At 42.8% G+C, this 18,322-nt stretch overlaps 1 protein-coding gene across 1 annotated transcript in view; it reads left to right on the plus strand.

Annotated features, from left to right (window-relative positions):
- The first annotated feature begins 1,087 nt into the window (after positions 1 to 1,087).
- LOC139367198 (plexin domain containing 2b) overlaps positions 1,088 to 18,322 on the plus strand; it is a 179,285-nt gene continuing 162,050 nt past the window's right edge. Inside the window, exon 1 of the mRNA XM_071105364.1 lies at positions 1,088 to 1,563. Coding sequence (XP_070961465.1) covers positions 1,464 to 1,563 — 100 coding nt within the window. The 5' untranslated portion in view covers positions 1,088 to 1,463. The remainder of the gene's footprint in view (positions 1,564 to 18,322) is intronic.

The following is an 18,322-nucleotide window of genomic DNA, read 5'->3' on the forward strand; positions in this document are numbered from 1 at the left end:
AAATGAGTTGTTCATCATCAAGCTTTTCCATAACTGCGGTAGCCTACAGTCGCACAGCCCTCTGAATTCCCTTGGGGGAAATGTCTTAATTGGAAATATTCTGTGGTCCAACTTGTTTTTCCTGAACAGCGGAGCCAAGTACACGGGGAGAAAAAGACGGTGAGTTCTAAGACATGGAGCGCTGTCATTTTAGGCCAAACGGAGCCGTCTGGCAAAGGCACCAAACAGGACTTTCCAACCCTGCTGCCAGACACAAGTTACTGTAATAACGGTTGCCAGTTATTTAAAAGGTGAAACGACAAAACTCCTCAGGAGGAATACAACCTTGTCCCTTGATCACAGCACAACTCCTGCTGAGATTGAAACAAGTCCTGCTGAGACTAAGGGTGTCTTAATATGGACACGTATGCACGTCTACATTGTATGTTGATCTGTATTGTTACCTTGAAATAGTAGCCTAAGTGTTATTAAATGATTTCATTATGATTTATTGGAAGATAATGATAACGCCTACAGTCCCTATTTTTCCTGACCTTCTTGGGGAAATTGGCCAGTCGTTCCCCAAAAGAGGGCGCCATTACCGTCCAATCAGGCGCTAAGAAGGTCCTACTTGTACCACCCATCAGCAGAGGGACGCATGGTTGGCTATATCTTGACTGTAATGACAAAATATTTTCACACAAGACTCGTGCAAATAATAAATGCATACTAGTATTTTTTAGGAAAAGACAGAAATATTAGACAATTCAATATCAGACATTAGCATAAGTCATTCGGAGCGCGCAAAGTGAGCGCACAAGCAGTTTATGACCGATAAGTATAGCGTGTTTTCAACAGATTTTATGGTTGATTGTTAAAAAAAAAGTTTAATGAAAGAAACTGCATTAGAGTGTGATATGTCCCTGTTGTGTGTCACAAAAAAAGGCCATTACTATGCAGTTATTGGTGGATACCATATTCCAGAATAGAGAATACGCGCATCAACTGCGAGTCTGGCACGGCATTGTTGTGGGACTGGTGGTTTGCACTGACTGTCAAAAGCAAAACACTATATTGGTGGTGGTGAATTGGTGTGACGAGGGAGCGGGGGCAGCTCACCGTCCTCTCTGAGAACGCAACTCACATTACACCTCCTCTTTCCCGGGTAGGAATGAGACCTATGTTTGCGGAGCTGGGATGACCTCAATATTTTGAACCGTGTTGCTTGTTTTAGTGGTGGCTATGGTCCTCTCTCACTCACTCACACACACATACACACACAAACAAAACACCACACATCATATTTGCCGTTTGTAAAACCAGCGAACAGCGCAGACAGGTTTTTCTCTGCAAAAGGCTGTCTTGCAGACTACACTCGAGAAGAGTTACGGAGTGGAGTCTACGTTTTGGACACCCAACGACTTTGGTGTATAGAAAATACATTCTAAAAAGAGGATCAGTGCAATCAGTCGTGAATCTCGGATATGTCGGGGGTGAAAATATTCAACCTTGTTGTTGGAGTTGTTTTAGTTTTGCAGTCTCTTGGAAATGCGTTTCAAGTGCCTGGAGGGGACCTGACAAACGGTAAGACCTCACACTACCTAATATTTGCACCATGAAGACCTCTCCATATTTGGAGAGACAATGATCAAATAAAACACTATGCATAATGTCCTGTCGAGAAACGTTTACATTGCTTTATTTATTATTGCCAAGTGCGTTGTGGTGTAATATGGTTCAATATGGTGCCATTTTTTTCACTATAGCTCTAATGGTGTAGACGCATTTACTCTATATTTTACTGTCTTTAAGATTGCCAGAAAATGTTTTGTATGGTAAAGACCAACTTATATGATAACCTAGACTATATAGTTTTGATTAATGCTGTGATATTGCGATTTACAAAAAATCTAACCATCAGCATCCATGACCACCAGAAATAATGTCCATGTTTTTTTTATCACGTTGTAAATGGGTTATAAAGATTTGTGTGGTTGATGAGATTCGTGGCGTGCGTCCGTGTGTGTGTGCTGCGCGCGTCCGCGTTTGAAGACTGCTGTTATTGAATGTGTGCAAGCTATTGTTCTCTGCTATTTTTATTTCAGTGATCGATCCAGCTGTTATATAGGCTATGTCAGAGACTTTATTAGTCTTACTATAAAAATGAGCACAGCACAGCCTATGTCCCAACGTGCTGTCATACTTATTTATATAATAGTATATTGTAAGAAGTGTTGAACTTGTTTTTTTTCTTCTCGTTTTTCATGATCACATTTCATGTTTTAAATGTATTAGATGTGATTCATGAAGGGCTCGATGAATATAGCCATCTAGGGTAGGATTTTTGAAAATCAAATAAAAACGTTTTACATTGTGGTATCCTATAAAATCCAACAACCTGCAGTCTTTGGCCCAACTATCATGTTCACAAAATCCTTCAATAAATGATTGTCTCCATGATAGGAAATAGCAATAGGGTTTTGGCAGTGGTGCACCCCTCGAACCATCTGAGTTTAAGTGACTGGAGTGCACTTTAAGACTGGTTCCAGATAAGACCAGGCCCTGGCAGTGGTAGTGCTGTCTGGGGGGGGGGGGGGGGACTGGCCTTTCCTCTTGTGCTTCTCCATTGTTCCTCAAGCAAGGTGGGAGGTCAATGGCATCAGATTTCCATTACACAAAGTAATCAGTGGCGGTCTTTTTATTATTTCTATTACAGCATATTGGATGACTGTCATTCGTATTCCATTCACCCAGTTCAATGTAAAAGCGATAGGTTTAGGCTACTACATGATATTCAAAATTTCCCTATACCCATCATGAGGTTGCTACAACCTAGCCAATGAATGAAAGTTTACAACGTAAGTGCACACAGGTTGAGAGAAAAATTTGAGGTTACAGACAGTGACACATTCAATGCCGCCTTGCACACTCTTGCCATCTAGCTGATATAGGGTGTAATCATTAGTCCAACAGTTGCAAACGATAGTTTCTATTGGACAAATTCAGGTATGTTCATTCCCGTTTTGTTCCATTTGCTTCCGTTTAAGAAACGTTTTTCAACAGAATCTGTGGAATTAATACACCGTTGATCACGTGTAAACACAGTTCACTTTCATAGCAACCACGTTGTATTCCTTCTCGCATCTATGCACTCTCCTCCTCTCACCTTGTCCCTTTGCTTCTGGACTTCAATGCACAACACATCAGGTTAAAAAACCTTTCCAAGCCAAAACATATCATAACCGCCACACATAGCCTACATCGTTGTCACCATATTAGCTAAAGTAACGTCATAGTCAACATAGCTAATAGAACTAATACAATCATGCAGTAACGTTACAGTTTACAGTGAGTAAGCAGTTACACCAGCAGGCCCAGGTGGCAATAAATTAGTAAAACCAAAAGCTTACCATGACTTGGAAGAGTTCCAGTATTGTGTTGGATAGTCATAGCCAGCTAGCTAACATAGCATCCCTCTGTTTGAGCAGGTTGTTTGAGTAGGCTAAACTAGCTAACTGCATTTGCTAGCTAAGTAAGTGATACTGAAATTGAAAAAAAAAAGACAATCTCTTTCGACCTCTATTTCTCTCTTGCTTCTCCTTCATTTTGGAGGAAATTAATTTGTTCAAAACTGCTCTTTCTCTCTCTTTCAGTTAACTACTCACCACATTTGCACTGCAGTGCTAGCAAGCTGTAGCTTATTCTTTCAGTACTAGATTAATTTCCTGACCCTCGGTGGACAACATGTCAGTTCATGCTGCAAGAGCTCTGATAGGTTGGAGGACGTCCTCTTGAAGTTGTTAATTACTGTGTAAGTCTATGGAAGGAGTTGAGAACCACGAGCCTCCTAGGCTTTGTATTGAATTCAATGTACCCAGAGGAGGACAGAAGCTAGCTGTCCTCCAGCTACAACATGGTGCTACCATACAGAGTGCTGTTGAGGCTACTGTAGACCTTCATTGCAAAATAGTGTGTTTTAATCAATTATTTGGTGACGTGAGTATATTTGTTTTATCTAAAAAAGGATAACCTTTTGAATGTTTTAAACATTTTTTTTCTCATGAAATTCACTGAGGAGGATGGTCCTCCACTTCCTCCTCTGAGGAGCCTCCACTGCAAGTCATTGAATTACCTACTCCTTGAAATTTGTTGTCTAAAAAAAGATATATATATTGCTCAAAACATTTGATCCTTTAGTGTGTGGTCTCAAACCCAAACCCTAGGCAACACAGGGGAAAGGGGCTGATTTCAATGATTGACTTGGCATAGAGGAACTATGTCAATACTTTATCCACTTGATTAAAATACAAAATAGCTAGCAAGACGGAGATCACAGAGGTCATTTTTAATGAGTGAACTTCGCAAGTGGCTAGTTTACACCAACTACCTTACCTAAAACCACTGCAAAGGTTTTGCCTGCAAACTTGTTTTGAATCATGACGTTCTGCCTCGTGATTTGTTCGCAGATTTACATTTTTTCTCATTGACGAAGTTCCTCTATCCCAAAAGAGTCGCAGTGTTGCCTAGGGTTGGGGTTTCAAGACTATTTAGTGTGTGTACTTTACTATATTTATACTTGGGATATCATTTAAGAGTAAAAGTTCAAACCTCACTGGAGGACGTCTGTTGTGGAGTGTAGAGAGATAAGATGTGCGGGTATTTAAGCTTTATGGGAGAGTTGCTCTTTCCTCTAAGTTTACCTAGAACAACCTGTACCAGTCTGTCAGTCTCCACTTCCAAAGTTCAACAACCACGCACTTTTAATCAATAACCATCATTTAGAGTATCAAGTATTGGTATTCCTGAAGGAGATGCACACTCTCCAGCATGGGTTCTAGTGGACAAGGTCATACTGTCCACCAGGGCCCTAGTGGGTGAGTCCACCTAGGGAAGACTACAATCTCCATAGGCCTCTAGTGGATGTATAGAAAAGGTGGACTGTAATCAGGGTTTGACTGGTGCAGAGTTCAAAGTGCTACCATGGCTCATTGATAAGATGCAGATGAAATGAGGTCAGGAGATGAAGCAGGAATCCATAGGGGGGTTTATTGCACAGACATATGAGCACATGGGGAAAGGTTGCAGGATAACGTTGTCGTTTACTAGAGAAAGAGGGAGATAAACACATGTTAACACACAAGCACGACTGACAAGTGCAACAGGGATTAAATAACACATGGATCTTACTATACATGGACTGACAGGAAATGAAAAGGATCTTAATATGAACATTTATACATGTTCTTCAATAATGGAAAGTACTCACTTGTCAGTCACACACCACATGGAAAGGAAAACATAAGCTGGCTGCCCCCATGTATTCACCAGTAGGAACAAGGAAGAACGGAGCAAAAAAACTGTTGCTAATTAAATAGTCAATGGTGCTAATGAACAATGGAGACAGGTGAAGGCAGTGGCAAGGGAGGTGCGGGAAAACCAGAGGTGTGTTGAATTTGCTTGAACATTTGCCACTTTGTGGAACGGTTTGTACTAAACGACACGTTTCTCCAAAATGTTACTGTACGTTCCTGAACAGATTCTGAGGTACTTTTGCTCCCATTTGGTGAGTGTGGCGAGGTGTGGCTTGAAACAATGAGTGAAGTATTTAAAGGGTAGTAGCCATGCTGACAGCGTTCCCCAACCCACAACCCAACCCCTCCCCCATTTTCAACTGGTTGTGTAGTACGGCATCGTTTCCGTTCATTTCAACACAGCCCATGAGCCTTTGTAACAGGGAAGACTCCAATCTCCACAGGGCTCTAGTGGTTGAGTGCACACTCTCAAGTTCACTTATTGAGAAGCAAGCAACTGGGGAACCTTATGCCAACACTGGTTCTGTTTACAGACATGCTCCTGTTTCCCAGAGACTATTAATTGCTGCCAGGGAAATTTCATCACATATCGGATAGTGGTTGGAGAAATGTATGGTTCCTGACAGCGACAGTAAACTAAAGCCGCCTCTGTGTGTCTGTGGGCATTTGTGGAGAGCTCTTCTGAATGTGTGTCTTTATTTGAGAGAGAAAAACTACTATTAGTATGTGATTGTTTGAAATGTACGTGCACACACACAGCTTTGTTTTCGTGAAATTTCAGTGTGAAAATGTTTGACCCTTAACCTAACCCTAACCCCAAAAACCCTAACCCTGAACCCAACCTTTAACCCTAAACCTAACCCTAACCCTAGCCTTTACCCAAAACCCTAAACCTAACCGTTAAGCTTAAAATAGCATTTGAACAAATTCAGGACCTGAAAAAAGTTATTGTTTTCGTACCTTATCAGGACATTCGGGTGAATTGTTAAGACATTGTGGTCCTGATAATGTAGGAAAACAAGTACTCACACACACACACACACACACACACACACACACACACACACACACACATACACACACACACACACACACACACACACACGCACACACACGCACACACAAGCACACACAATAGATATTGTGTTGTCTTTACTACGCTATTCACCATGTCAGGTACTTTGTCTTGGTATATGAAGCCAATCAATCTCCTTGGGTCAGCCAATGTTGCATGTGGATCATCTGACATTAGATCCTTGTTAGAATAATCAGGAGCTCACGTTCTATCTAGAGAACTCAGGATCTGGGCCTTTCAGAGATAAGGCGTGGATTAAAGTGTCACCCTGAGGTTATAGAATCAAATAATTAACACGCCATCGATTCCAACCACTACCCGTTTTTCCTCGAATGCAGCAAAGTTTTCTAACCTCAACAGTTACTAGCAAACACATGGAAAGGGATCTATCTGTCAACCTCTAAAAGGCTGGGAGAAATTCACAACTTCAGAGATCTTTCCAGGTGCTTCTCTCTCTGCCTCTGTTCTATATAGGGCGTTATTTTTAGAGTAGCTATCCAGTGAGGTGCATCCCATGTCAGAGCATTGACTGACCATATTTTACATTGTATGGCAGGGGATTTCAACTGGGGATCTGTAGCCCCCTAGGGGTCCGCTGAGTTACTGCAGGGAGTCCGCAAAAAAATATCGCTAGCAACAACAGAATAAACGAATGTTGAATTACATACCTACGGTAGAAAAAAAGATGTCAACTTTATTTTTCAACTACACACCTTGGAGCCAATTACACTCACTGGAATATCTAACATAGGCTTTGAAAAAGCACATGTGAATAGGCTACCAATGCGGCATGTGCCTATGGCTGCTTGTAAGCTTTCTACACTTGGACATACAGTGCCTTGCAAAAGTATTCATCCCCCTTTGACGTTTTTCCTATTTTGTTGCATTACAACCTGTAATTTAAATGGATTATTATTTGGATTTCATGTAATGGACATCCACAAAATAGTCCAAATTGGTGAAGTTAAATGAAAAAAAACGGCAAAGTGTGCGTGCATATGTATTCACTCCCTTTGCTATGAAGCCCCTAAATAAGATCGGGTGCAACCAATTACCTTCATAAGTCACATAATTAGTTAAATAAAGTCCACCTGTGTGCAATCTAAGTGTCACATGATCTTTCACATGATCTCAGTATATATACGCCTGTTCTGAAAGGCCCCAGAGTCTGCAACACCACTAAGCAAGGGGCACCACCAAGCAAGGGGCACCACCAAGCAAGCGGCACCATGAATACCAAGGAGCTCTCCAAACAGGTCAGGGACAACGTTTTGGAGAAGTACCGATCAGGGTTGGGTTATAAAAAAATATCTGAAACTTTGAACATCTCACGGAGCACAATTAAATCCATTATTAAAAAATGGAAAGAATGTGGGACCACAACACACCTGCTAAGAGAGGGCCCCCCACCAAAACTCACAGACCAGGAAAGGAGGGCATTAATCAGAGGCAACAAAGAGACCAAAGATAACCCTGAAGGAGCTACAAAGCTTCACAGTGGAGATTGGAGTATCTGTCCATAGGACCACTTTAAGCTGTACACTCCACAGATCTGGGCATTATGAAAGAGTGGCCAGAAAAAAAGCCATTGCTTAAAGAAAAAAATAAGGAAACGCGTTTGAAGGTACTCAGATGAGACAAAATGTAGCTTTTTGGCCATCAAGGAAAACGCTATGTCTGGCGCAAACCCAACACCTCTCATCACCCCGAGAATAACATCCCCACAGTGAAGCATGGTGGTGGCAGCATCATGCTGTGGGGATGTTTTCATCGACAGGGACTGGGAAACTGGTCAGGATTGAAGGAATGATGGATGGCACTAAGTACAGGGAGATTCTTGAGGGAAACCTGTTTCAGTCTTCCAGAGATTTGAGACTGGGACTAAGGTTCACGATCCAGCAGTGACCCTAAGCATACTGCTAAAGCAACACTCGAGTGGTTTAAGGGGAAACATTTAAATGTCTTGGAATGGCCTAGTCAAAGCCCAGACCTCAATCCAATTCAGAATCTGCATCTTGAAAGTGGTAGGCATGTTGTGTAAATCAAATGATACAAACCCCCCAAAAAATCTATTTTAATTCCAGGTTGTAAGGCAACAAAAATGCCAAGGGGGTGAATACTTTCGCAAGCCACTGTACATTTTTGCTATCACATGGCTAACCATCATTTAACCAGCTAAACAGCTGCTATTAGCGATAATGTGTTTGAAATAACCTTTCTAGCCAGTGCTGCGTTCACGTGCTTGTCGAAACCTGGACACTGCCGACTTGCTAACTGGTGTATAACTTCAACCAGTCGGAGATGTCATGGTTTCCTAGTTCCGACTAGCAATTGAACACGGCATAGGAGGCTATGTTAGAGTTTACAATTTCAATTATAATGTGGGGAGGTCAAAATAATTAAAAACAATCTACCAAATCTATTTATTTTAGAATGTTGATAACTTATCCTTGCCATTATCATTTACCTGATTATTAGACAAGACGTGCATTTATTTATTTTTTGCTAATATATGATGGGGGTCCCTGGGTTGCTAGTTTGCCTGGGACAGGGTCCCTGGGCAAGAACAGGTTGAAGACCCCTGTTTTATGGTGAGTAGAGTCTTTCTCCTTCCCTAGATAGTACATTAATAGTAGACAAGGTGGTAAAAGACAAGAAATACGATAATGAGCATCAGCCGTGCACAGTAGATCACCTGCTGGGTGTTGATGAACGGTGGTGATTCAACATGTAGAATCATTGGAAAATTCATAGAAAATGATGGCCGATGATCTGTGGTCAGGGGCGACAGGACGGCCACCCGCTGCTTTAAACTGTCCGTCGGTGCAGTCTGTTTTGTCTCTATGGCTTTCCAATCTGAAGTTCACTGGTATCTGGGACCTTGTTGTGTACAAATCACTTGGAGACTTACTCACACACTCTGGTTCTGTCATTAGCCAGCATCCACAGCAGCATAGGACAGGGAAAATAAACACATTTTATTGGCTACAGCCACACACGCACAGCAACACACGCACAGCCACACACACACACACACACACACACACACACACACACACACACACACACACACACACACACACACACACACACACACACACACAGCCACACACACACACACACACACACACACACAGCCACACACACACACACACACACACGCACACACTTCCTCTCATAGTTATCAGTGAGAGGAGCTGTGGCTTACATCTGGACGGCATTAGATGACCCCATGGGCTTAACACATTTCTTTGAAACATTCCCACTCATCCTCATAGCCATGTGATGTGATGCCTGTGGGGATGCCAGTGGCACGCTCACGCTGATCAAAACAGAACGCGGAGGTATGATTTTGGGGTTAATTCTCACTCTGGTTCCCTCTCAGAGAGAGATAGTGTAGGCCACTTCAGTGTGTGCTGCTCGCTAACTATGTGGTCTGATTTAAATGCCTGCGTTGAGGACTGTCAATGTGCTAAGATTGGGGTTGTTTGTGGAATGCCATGTGGAAGTGGAGTGCTCTGTTGTATGGGATTCAGGGACAGTGTTGTTCAGTGCTGCGTTGTGCTATGCAGAGTTGAATGGGTTCTCAGTTAGCGAGTGACTTAACCATGACAGGCAGTTATCCACGACACTAGTTCTGGGACCCCTGCTTCTCATCCATCATAGTGCCACAGGCTGCCTCCGTTCTCACACACACACACACACACTGATACACACACTGACACACACTGACACAGACACACACAGATATAAGCCACACTTGTACGCACTCAGACACAGAGTTGATGCAGTGGTTTCTTAGCAGCGCCACACATAACCTTCAAAAAGCTAATACAGTTTTGACCTTCACGGCTAATACAGTCTATCGAACTTTTCTGGCGAGGTGTCTTCGGTGTCTTACTGGCAAAACTGGTCACAAAAGAGCTCTTTCTGTCTGTTCTGAAAGAAAATGATGTTGAGTCAGAAAGAGGAGAAGTGCGGGAAGTTTATAAGCCTTCTCGGAAGGAATTTCTCTCTTTCTCTCTCTCTCTCTCTGTCTCTCACTGCACATTCTCTATCTGGTCATAATGAACCAGGATGAGTGCCAAATGGTATCATATTCCCTATGCAGTGCACTACTTTTAACCAGGGCCAATAGGGCTGTTTGGGCAATTTGTGACTCAAGTCCAGTCGCTTTATTGGCTCTCTGAAGCTTCCATGAATGGACGGACGGACGGGGGTGGGGTGGTTGGAGCCGAGGAATGGCTGGTGTGGGTCATTGTCTTTCTTTGCTCTATATATGGTGTCAAGCCCTTTATGCCACACAGGACCTCGAACGGTGCGGTCCCATACCGCAACAGGGCAACACCAGGCTCTCGCGTTGGTCAAACCTCGGACCCTGTCATCTCGGGTCCACCCCTTCTCTCAGAACCCGTCTGGATGTAGGGGGGTAGGGGACATGGGGTAGAGCACATGGGGTAGATATTTAAGGGTAGAGCCAGAGAGAGAGAGAGGGGCGAGAGGTGCTCAATAGGTACAGAGACAAAGTAAAGAAGGCAGTGGTTAAGGAAACCCGGTGCAGATAAGCTGCTCTTTATGTACAGCTATTGTCTTCCGTGCCGTTTCCAGTCTCTTTCATGTCCGTCTCTGCCCTTTGTCTCACACAGTCATTTTCTTAGCCTTTTCTTAGAATTACAGTAATCACTCTCAGTGGGGCATGTTTTGTGCTTTAATCTTGTGTTTATTACATAAATGTAAGCACTTAAGACTGGATTGGGTTGATTAGGCCCCCTATAAAATGTTGAGAAAGCAGGAATTGGTGGATTGAAGGATTGGTGTTGGCTATAAGTGACTTTTATTGAATAAACTGGATCTGAATGGGCTTAACTGAGTGCTCTCTCTGTTAATAGAACTGAATGGTTAGAATTCAATTCGCCATGCATGATAAACCTTTTGATAAACAGCCCAACAGGAAAGGCTTATCATAGTCTATGACAACTGATCTCAGACCAGCCACCGAAACGGAGATGAATCCACAGGTAGAGCCTTATCTGTCGCCTGGCTGTCCCAGCAGCTGTACGATGCTTCCCTTGGCTCAGCTGGATAGTCTTAACAAGAAAGATAAATGTGTTTCTGAGATGGAAAGATTTTCACCAGGCTTCATTCGCATGCAGGGCAGATGTGAGTGTGGGATGACAAAGGAGGAGAGGAGATTTGGGGAGAGTGCACTCCCTTACCTCTCCCCCATACTCTGCTTTCTTTCCTGAGCATGCAATGGTACTAGTGTAGAGGGGTGATAGTGTGGAGTGAGTTAGGGATGGTAGTATGTAAGACCACATGGTAATAGGGCATGGGCTATAAAGGGAAGTATGTTGCACCTGTATAGGCAGTACCTGAACACATCAGTCGTCCTGTCGGAGGAAAGACTTCTCCAAAAATGACACTTTTCCCGGAATTTTGGGGATTATTTTGAACCTACATTAATGAAGCGTTAGGAGCAACGTTGGATACATTTCCTTGGTCCTACAGTCATTACATTGTCCGAGTACATAAAGGGGAGTGGGTAGTTCTTCAGACAGTGATACAGCGTTGCTTTGATCTTAGCTAAAGCAACATCTTAAAGCAGCCAGCCAGTCACAGAGAGATTAAGGAGCATGGCTCTGAAACATGATACACTTCAGCAAGTATAACACATATCCCCGAGTTAAACTAAGAGTCAGCTCAGCAGACTACTGGTTCTTACAAGAGCAGAGAGAGCAGCTTGCTGCCTCAGAGGAACTGTCTGCCTGTGTAACGGTATATCAGCCTGTGTTGTGTTGTCTACTTTGTATACTCTGTATTAGTGGTCCCAGGTGGGTAGCATCAGTTAGCACGCCGCCTCAATGAGGTAATGCATACAAAACGTATACTCACTCACGTATACTCATGACTGTTATTTGCTATGGATAAAAGCGTTTGCCTGATGGCATATTATACAGTACCAGTCAAAAGTTTGGACACAAACTCATTCAAGGGTTTTTCTTCAGTTGTACTATTTTCTACATTGTAGAATAATAGTGAAGACATCACAACTATGAAACTATAACACATATGAAATCATGTAGTAACTAAACAAAGTGTTAAACAAGACAAATTAGAGATGCTTCAAAGTAGCCACCCTTTGCCTTGATGACAGCTTTGCACACTCTTGGCATTCTCTCAACCAGAGGTAGTCACCTGGAATGCATTTCAATTAACAGGTGTTAATTGAAATTTCTTGAAGTTCTTGAATTTTTTTTCAAGTGCAGTCGTAAAAACCATCAATCGCTATGATGAAACTGGCTCATGAGGAACGCCATAAGTTCATTAGAGTTAACTGCACCTCAGATTGCAGTCCAAATAAATGCTTCACAGAGTTCAAGTAACAGACACGTCTCAACTTCAAGTGTTCAGAGGAGACTGCGTGAATCAGGCCTTCATGGTCGAATTTCTGCAAAGAAACCACTACTGAAGGACACCAAGAAGAAGAAGAGACTTGCTTGGGCCAAGAAACAAGAGCAATGGACATTAGACCGGTGGAAATCTGTCCTTTGGTCTGATGAGTCCAAATTTGAGATATTTGTTTCCAACCACCGTGTCTTTTTGAAATGCAGAATAGGTTAACGAATCATCTCTGCATGTGTGGTTCCCACTGTGAAGCATGGAGGAGCATGGCTAAAACAGCATGGCTATCACAGCATTCTGTAGCGATACGCCTCCCATCTGGTTTGCGCTTAGTGGGACTCTCATTTGTTTATCAGGACAATGACTCAACACACCTCCAGGCTGTGTAAGTGCTATTTGACCAAGAAGGAGAATGGTGGAGTGCTGCATCAGATCACCTGGCCTCCACAATCACCTGACCTCAATCCAATTGAGATGGTTTGGGATGAGTTGGACCGCAGAGTGAAGGTAAACAGACAACAATTGCGCAGCATATCTGGCAACTCCTTCAAGACTGTTGGAAAAGCATTCCAGATGAAGCTGGTTGAGAGAATTCCAAGAGTGTGCAAAGCTGTCATCAAGGCAAAGAGTGGCTACTGAAGAATTTAAAATCTAAAACATATATAACACTTTTTATGGTTACTACTGTATTCCTTATGTGTTATTACATAGTTTTGATGTCTTCACTATTATTCTACAATGTCGAAAATAGTAAGAATAAAGAAAAACTCTTGAATGAGTAAGTGTGTCCAAACTTTTGACTGGTACTGTCAATTTATCTTTTTATTAATGTTGTGGAACATAGATGGGACGCCGGGTTGTTTGTTTGGGACGGACCCCATGGAGAGGGAAACCGAAAACGTCCTGTTAAGTGTGTGTCTGTGTATTTGTGTGTGTGTGTGTGTGTGTGTATCTGTCTGTTTGTCTGTCTTTTCTCTCTCACTTTGTGTATGTGTGCGTTTCTGTATGTGCATATGTACACCACTCTCTCTCTCTCTCCATCTATTTTGTGTGTGTTGAGTGTTGACAGTTGTACACCACTCTCTCTCTCCATCTCCCTCTCTCGTGCTCCGTTTTGTGTGTGTGTGTGTTGTGTTGACAGTTATATACCGCTCTCTGTCTCTGTATTTCTCTCTTTCTCTCTCTCTCTTAATTCAATTCAGTTCCATTCAAAGGGGCTTTATTGGCATGGGAAACATGTGTTTACATTTCGAAAGCAAGTGACTCTGTCTCTCTCTAACTCTCTCTCTCTTTGTGTGTTTGGTGTATGTGTTGAGTGTTGATAGTCATGGGAGAGTGTGGAGTGTTGAATAACCGCTCTGGGTGTTTCATGAAGGAGGGCCAGGGCCTTCAGGGGCCTTTCAGTGTGCCCAGGCATGCTGAACGGAACACAAAGGGCCAGGGAAGGACCATCTCACCACGGCAGCAGGCTCACCACGTCAGCAGGCTTCATTTCCCCAGCCCAGCGGGAGCAGTGGCTCCCCTTTGTACCAGACCAAGCTGTGTCACTATCTGGGGATAACAACATGCTGCTCTACATGTCTTTGTAGCATGTGTGTGTGTGTGTGTGTGTGCGCGCGTGTAAGAGACAGAGTATTTAGGTGAGTATTTAGGTGTGTGTTTGGTGTTGTCATTCTCTCAAAGTTTTATTTTCCTCTCTCTCTCTTCTCTTCTCCAGCACTTAATAGCCTTTTCTGTAAAGTTCAACAGAAACCTCTCTCCTGATCCACTGCCAACTGTATCCTGATCTGTTATTTGAGTTTTAATATCAAACTCGAAATGATAATCATCAGTTATTTTCATATCTCATTTTTTTTTTTCCCCTTTGCTGTAATATGACATGAAACCTGCCAGGAATAATACTTCAGTGTAAAGGTAGAAAGGTTTCCAACAAAGTTCCAAGGGTATTCCGCTTGCCAGCTTCTCACTTAGAGTTGTTCTACTGTTGATGCTGCTCTGTACTCAGCAATATTAGTGGTAAAGATGTTTTGAACTGTCTGCAAGTCCAAGCAGAACTATGGGATTGCTCCGTTCTGAGAGCAACAACACCAGTCGTTGTTTCTGTGCCTGGAAAGAGGCTGTGTTGCTGGCCAAATGTCTCTCCCTCTCCCAAACAAACTCATCCTTACAACCAGCAAACATGCCATGTGGCAATAACAGTCAATGAATGTGTCTTGGGTTAAAAGAAAATCATTCACACTACCACAAGTACATTTTTGGGGGTCAGAAATGGGGAGGACAGATGCTGAAATCAAAGTCATGTTTTTGTGAACTACCACCTCTGTCAGCAAATGGGTAAATATGGTCTCTCTCTATAACTTTTAAGACATTTTCCTTACGGATAACAAGGACGATTCCCATAGTCAGTTAGCTTTGAGATGATATTTCATTGTCATATGGGTGTTTACTGTATGGGTGTTATTTTGGTCGTCGTCAGATTCTCCATTCACAGAGATGGGCGGGTGCTCCTCTTCATGTCATTTGTGTTAAATTGATTTGATGGAGTACTAGATGCAGCAGAAAATAAATGAGCTCCGATTTAGTGTCTGCCTGCCTCGTGCGTGTGGGAAAGCAAGAGGAAAACGTTTGTTTGGTCATTTGTTTGTGCATACTGTATACTAAATGACTAGATGGATTACGAGCGCAGCTCTGCTTGTAGGGGCTCCAAAGTTAGGCTTGGAGTTTTCCCTAGTCACAGGGCTAGAAAAAAACTCATGTCCCTAAAAGTGTGATAGTTTCACTGGTGATCTACTTAGTGGTTGTTGTTTTGGTGTAGGCCAGCAGATCAGGAGATACTTAGGGACTCTGAGGAGCTGCCTGAAAAGGGAGGATCCTGCTTCAAGGACTCTCCCATCAGCCAACAGTGTTTGTTTGAGCGAATGCTCACTGTCCTGATGTTTCCCAGCTGTTGGGACCCTGCCCCTGTCTAAATGGGTCTCAAATGGCACCCTAGTCCCTATACTACTTTGGACCATGGCCCATAGGGAATGGGATGCCATTTGGGACAGGGTCTGTAGGCAGAGAACTGATCCCTCCCTCCCCACAATCCACAGGATGTGTGTTTCTCTTGGACTCTCACTCAAACCAAATATCTAATCTGGGATTCTTACTTAGCCTAATGATCATTAACCTAATGATTAGAAATATTTACACAATGTAGAGGAGTGATCAACCTCTGGCGGACATGACACCATGGCAAAAAAAAGAACAATTAAGCAAAAAAAACTTCCCTGTGAGTCTTCGTTAACACGATGACTGTGATTGTTTACCTGAGTCGCATTCGAAAAAGGAAAATTACCGTTTCTTATTATATAAGTTCAGTTCTTATTATATAAGTTCAGGCTAGAGAGCTGCATTGCACCTGCGTGTCCCGACAGAAAGTATTGGGTCACCGTCAGTATATTTCAAGCACCTCTTTGTCGCACTAATCACACACGCTCATATGATAATTCTGCTGCAAATTCAGTAGCCTTCCTCTCTTCTCTTGGGTGTGCGAGAGAAAATATGCTTCTGCGTAGTGCCAATGAAATAGTCTATAGGCTATATGCATGGGCAGAGAAGCATACACAGTTGTCTTTCCATGTTAATTAACTTCCTAAATATTATAGGCAATAGTTTAGGCTTCGACATCGACTGGAAATAAATATTGATAACACGTTTATTTTTTCTCTGCCTGCAAGATTGTGCAAGATTATTTCGAAACGGTTGTCTTATCTGTTTTGAAGGCAATTTGCATTATCGTTTGCATTAAAAACACCTCTGTTGAAATATTCATAAACTCTAATAGCCTAATCCTTGATGATTTATGTTCAGTATCCTATCTTTCTTCTCTTTTGCTGGGCGTGCGAGATCAAGTGCGCCTGTATGTGTAGTGTCAATTAAATAGCCTGTAGACTAGGCTATATGGGCGGAGAAACACCGTGCAGTTGTCTTTAACTCCCCAAATGTGATAGGCTTTAGTTTAGACTCTGACATTGACTGGACGTGAATATATTTTACTCTGCTTGCAAATCGTCCTGCTCCTAAAAATTATACAAAATGTAGCTCAAGTCAGATAAGTGTCCACTCTCCTCCTATTTCCTGGCCCAACTCCACTCTGTTTCAAACTATGTCTACCCTATTGGCAGATGTAGGCCAATAATATCAATGGCCTAACATAATGGGTAAGAAAAATTCTGGGACCGGGGCTGCAAAGTAAACTACACATCTAAAATAACATTGCGGGACTGCGGTTGGGTTCGGAACCAGTTCCGATGGGTGTCGGACAATAAGTCAGCGGAAACTGTCGGGCGCAGTATGAAAAGAAGCGGGGCGGGACGATTAAATCAGTCCCGTGCAGACCTCTAGTTCAGACATTCCCTCCCTGTCTCAGTCCGTTTTCTTCCGTTTGGTGCCTAATGTACAGTGGGGCAAAAAAGTATTTAGTCAGCCACCAATTGTGCAAGTTCTCCCACCTAAAAAAGATGAGAGAGGCCTGTAATTTTCATCACAGGTACACTTCAACTATGACAGACAAAATGAGGGGAAAAAATCCAGAAAATCACATTGTAGGATTTTTTATGAATTTATTTGCACATTATGGAGGAAAATAAGTATTTGGTCACCTACAAACAAGCAAGATTTCTGGCTCTCACAGACCTGTAACTTCTTCTTTAAGAGGCTCCTCTGTCCTCCACTCGTCACCTGTATTAATGGCACCTGTTTGAACTTGTTATCAGTATAAAAGACACCTGTCCACAACCTCAAACAGTCACACTCCAAACTCCACTATGGCCAAGACCAAAGAGCTGTCAAAGGACACCATAAACACAATTGTAGACCTGCACCAGGCTGGGAAGACTGAATCTGCAATAGGTAAGCAGCTTGGTTTGAAGAAATCAACTGTGGGAGCAATTATTAGGAAATGGAAAACATACAAGACCACTGATAATCTCCCTCGATCTCTGGCTCCACGCAAGATCTCACCCCGTGGGGTCAAAATGATCACAAGAACGGTGAGCAAAAATTCCAGAACCACATGGGGGGACCTAGTGAATGACCTGCAGAGAGCTGGGACCAAAGTAACACAGCCTACCATCAGTAACACACTACGCCACCAGGGACTCAAATCCTGCAGTGCCAGACGTGTCCCCCTGCTTAAGCCAGTACATGTCCAGGCCCATCTGAAGTTTGCTAGAGAGCATTTGGATGATCCAGAAGATGATTGTGAGAATGTCATATGGTCAGATGAAACCAAAATATAACTTTTTGGTAAAAACTCAACTCATCGTGTTTGGAGGACAAAGAATGCTGAGTTACATCCAAAGAACACCATACCTACTGTGAAGCATGGGGGTGGAAACATCATGCTTTGGGGCTGTTTTTCTGCAAAGGGACCAGGACGACTGATCCGTGTAAAGGAAAGAATGAATGAGGCCATATATCGTGAGATTTTGAGTGAAAACCTCCTTCCATCAGCAAGGGCATTGAAGATGAAACGTGGCTGGGTCTTTCAGCATGACAATGATCCCAAATA

Source organism: Oncorhynchus clarkii, chromosome 15 (assembly GCF_045791955.1).
Source record: "Oncorhynchus clarkii lewisi isolate Uvic-CL-2024 chromosome 15, UVic_Ocla_1.0, whole genome shotgun sequence".
NCBI classification, from domain to species: domain Eukaryota; kingdom Metazoa; phylum Chordata; class Actinopteri; order Salmoniformes; family Salmonidae; genus Oncorhynchus; species Oncorhynchus clarkii.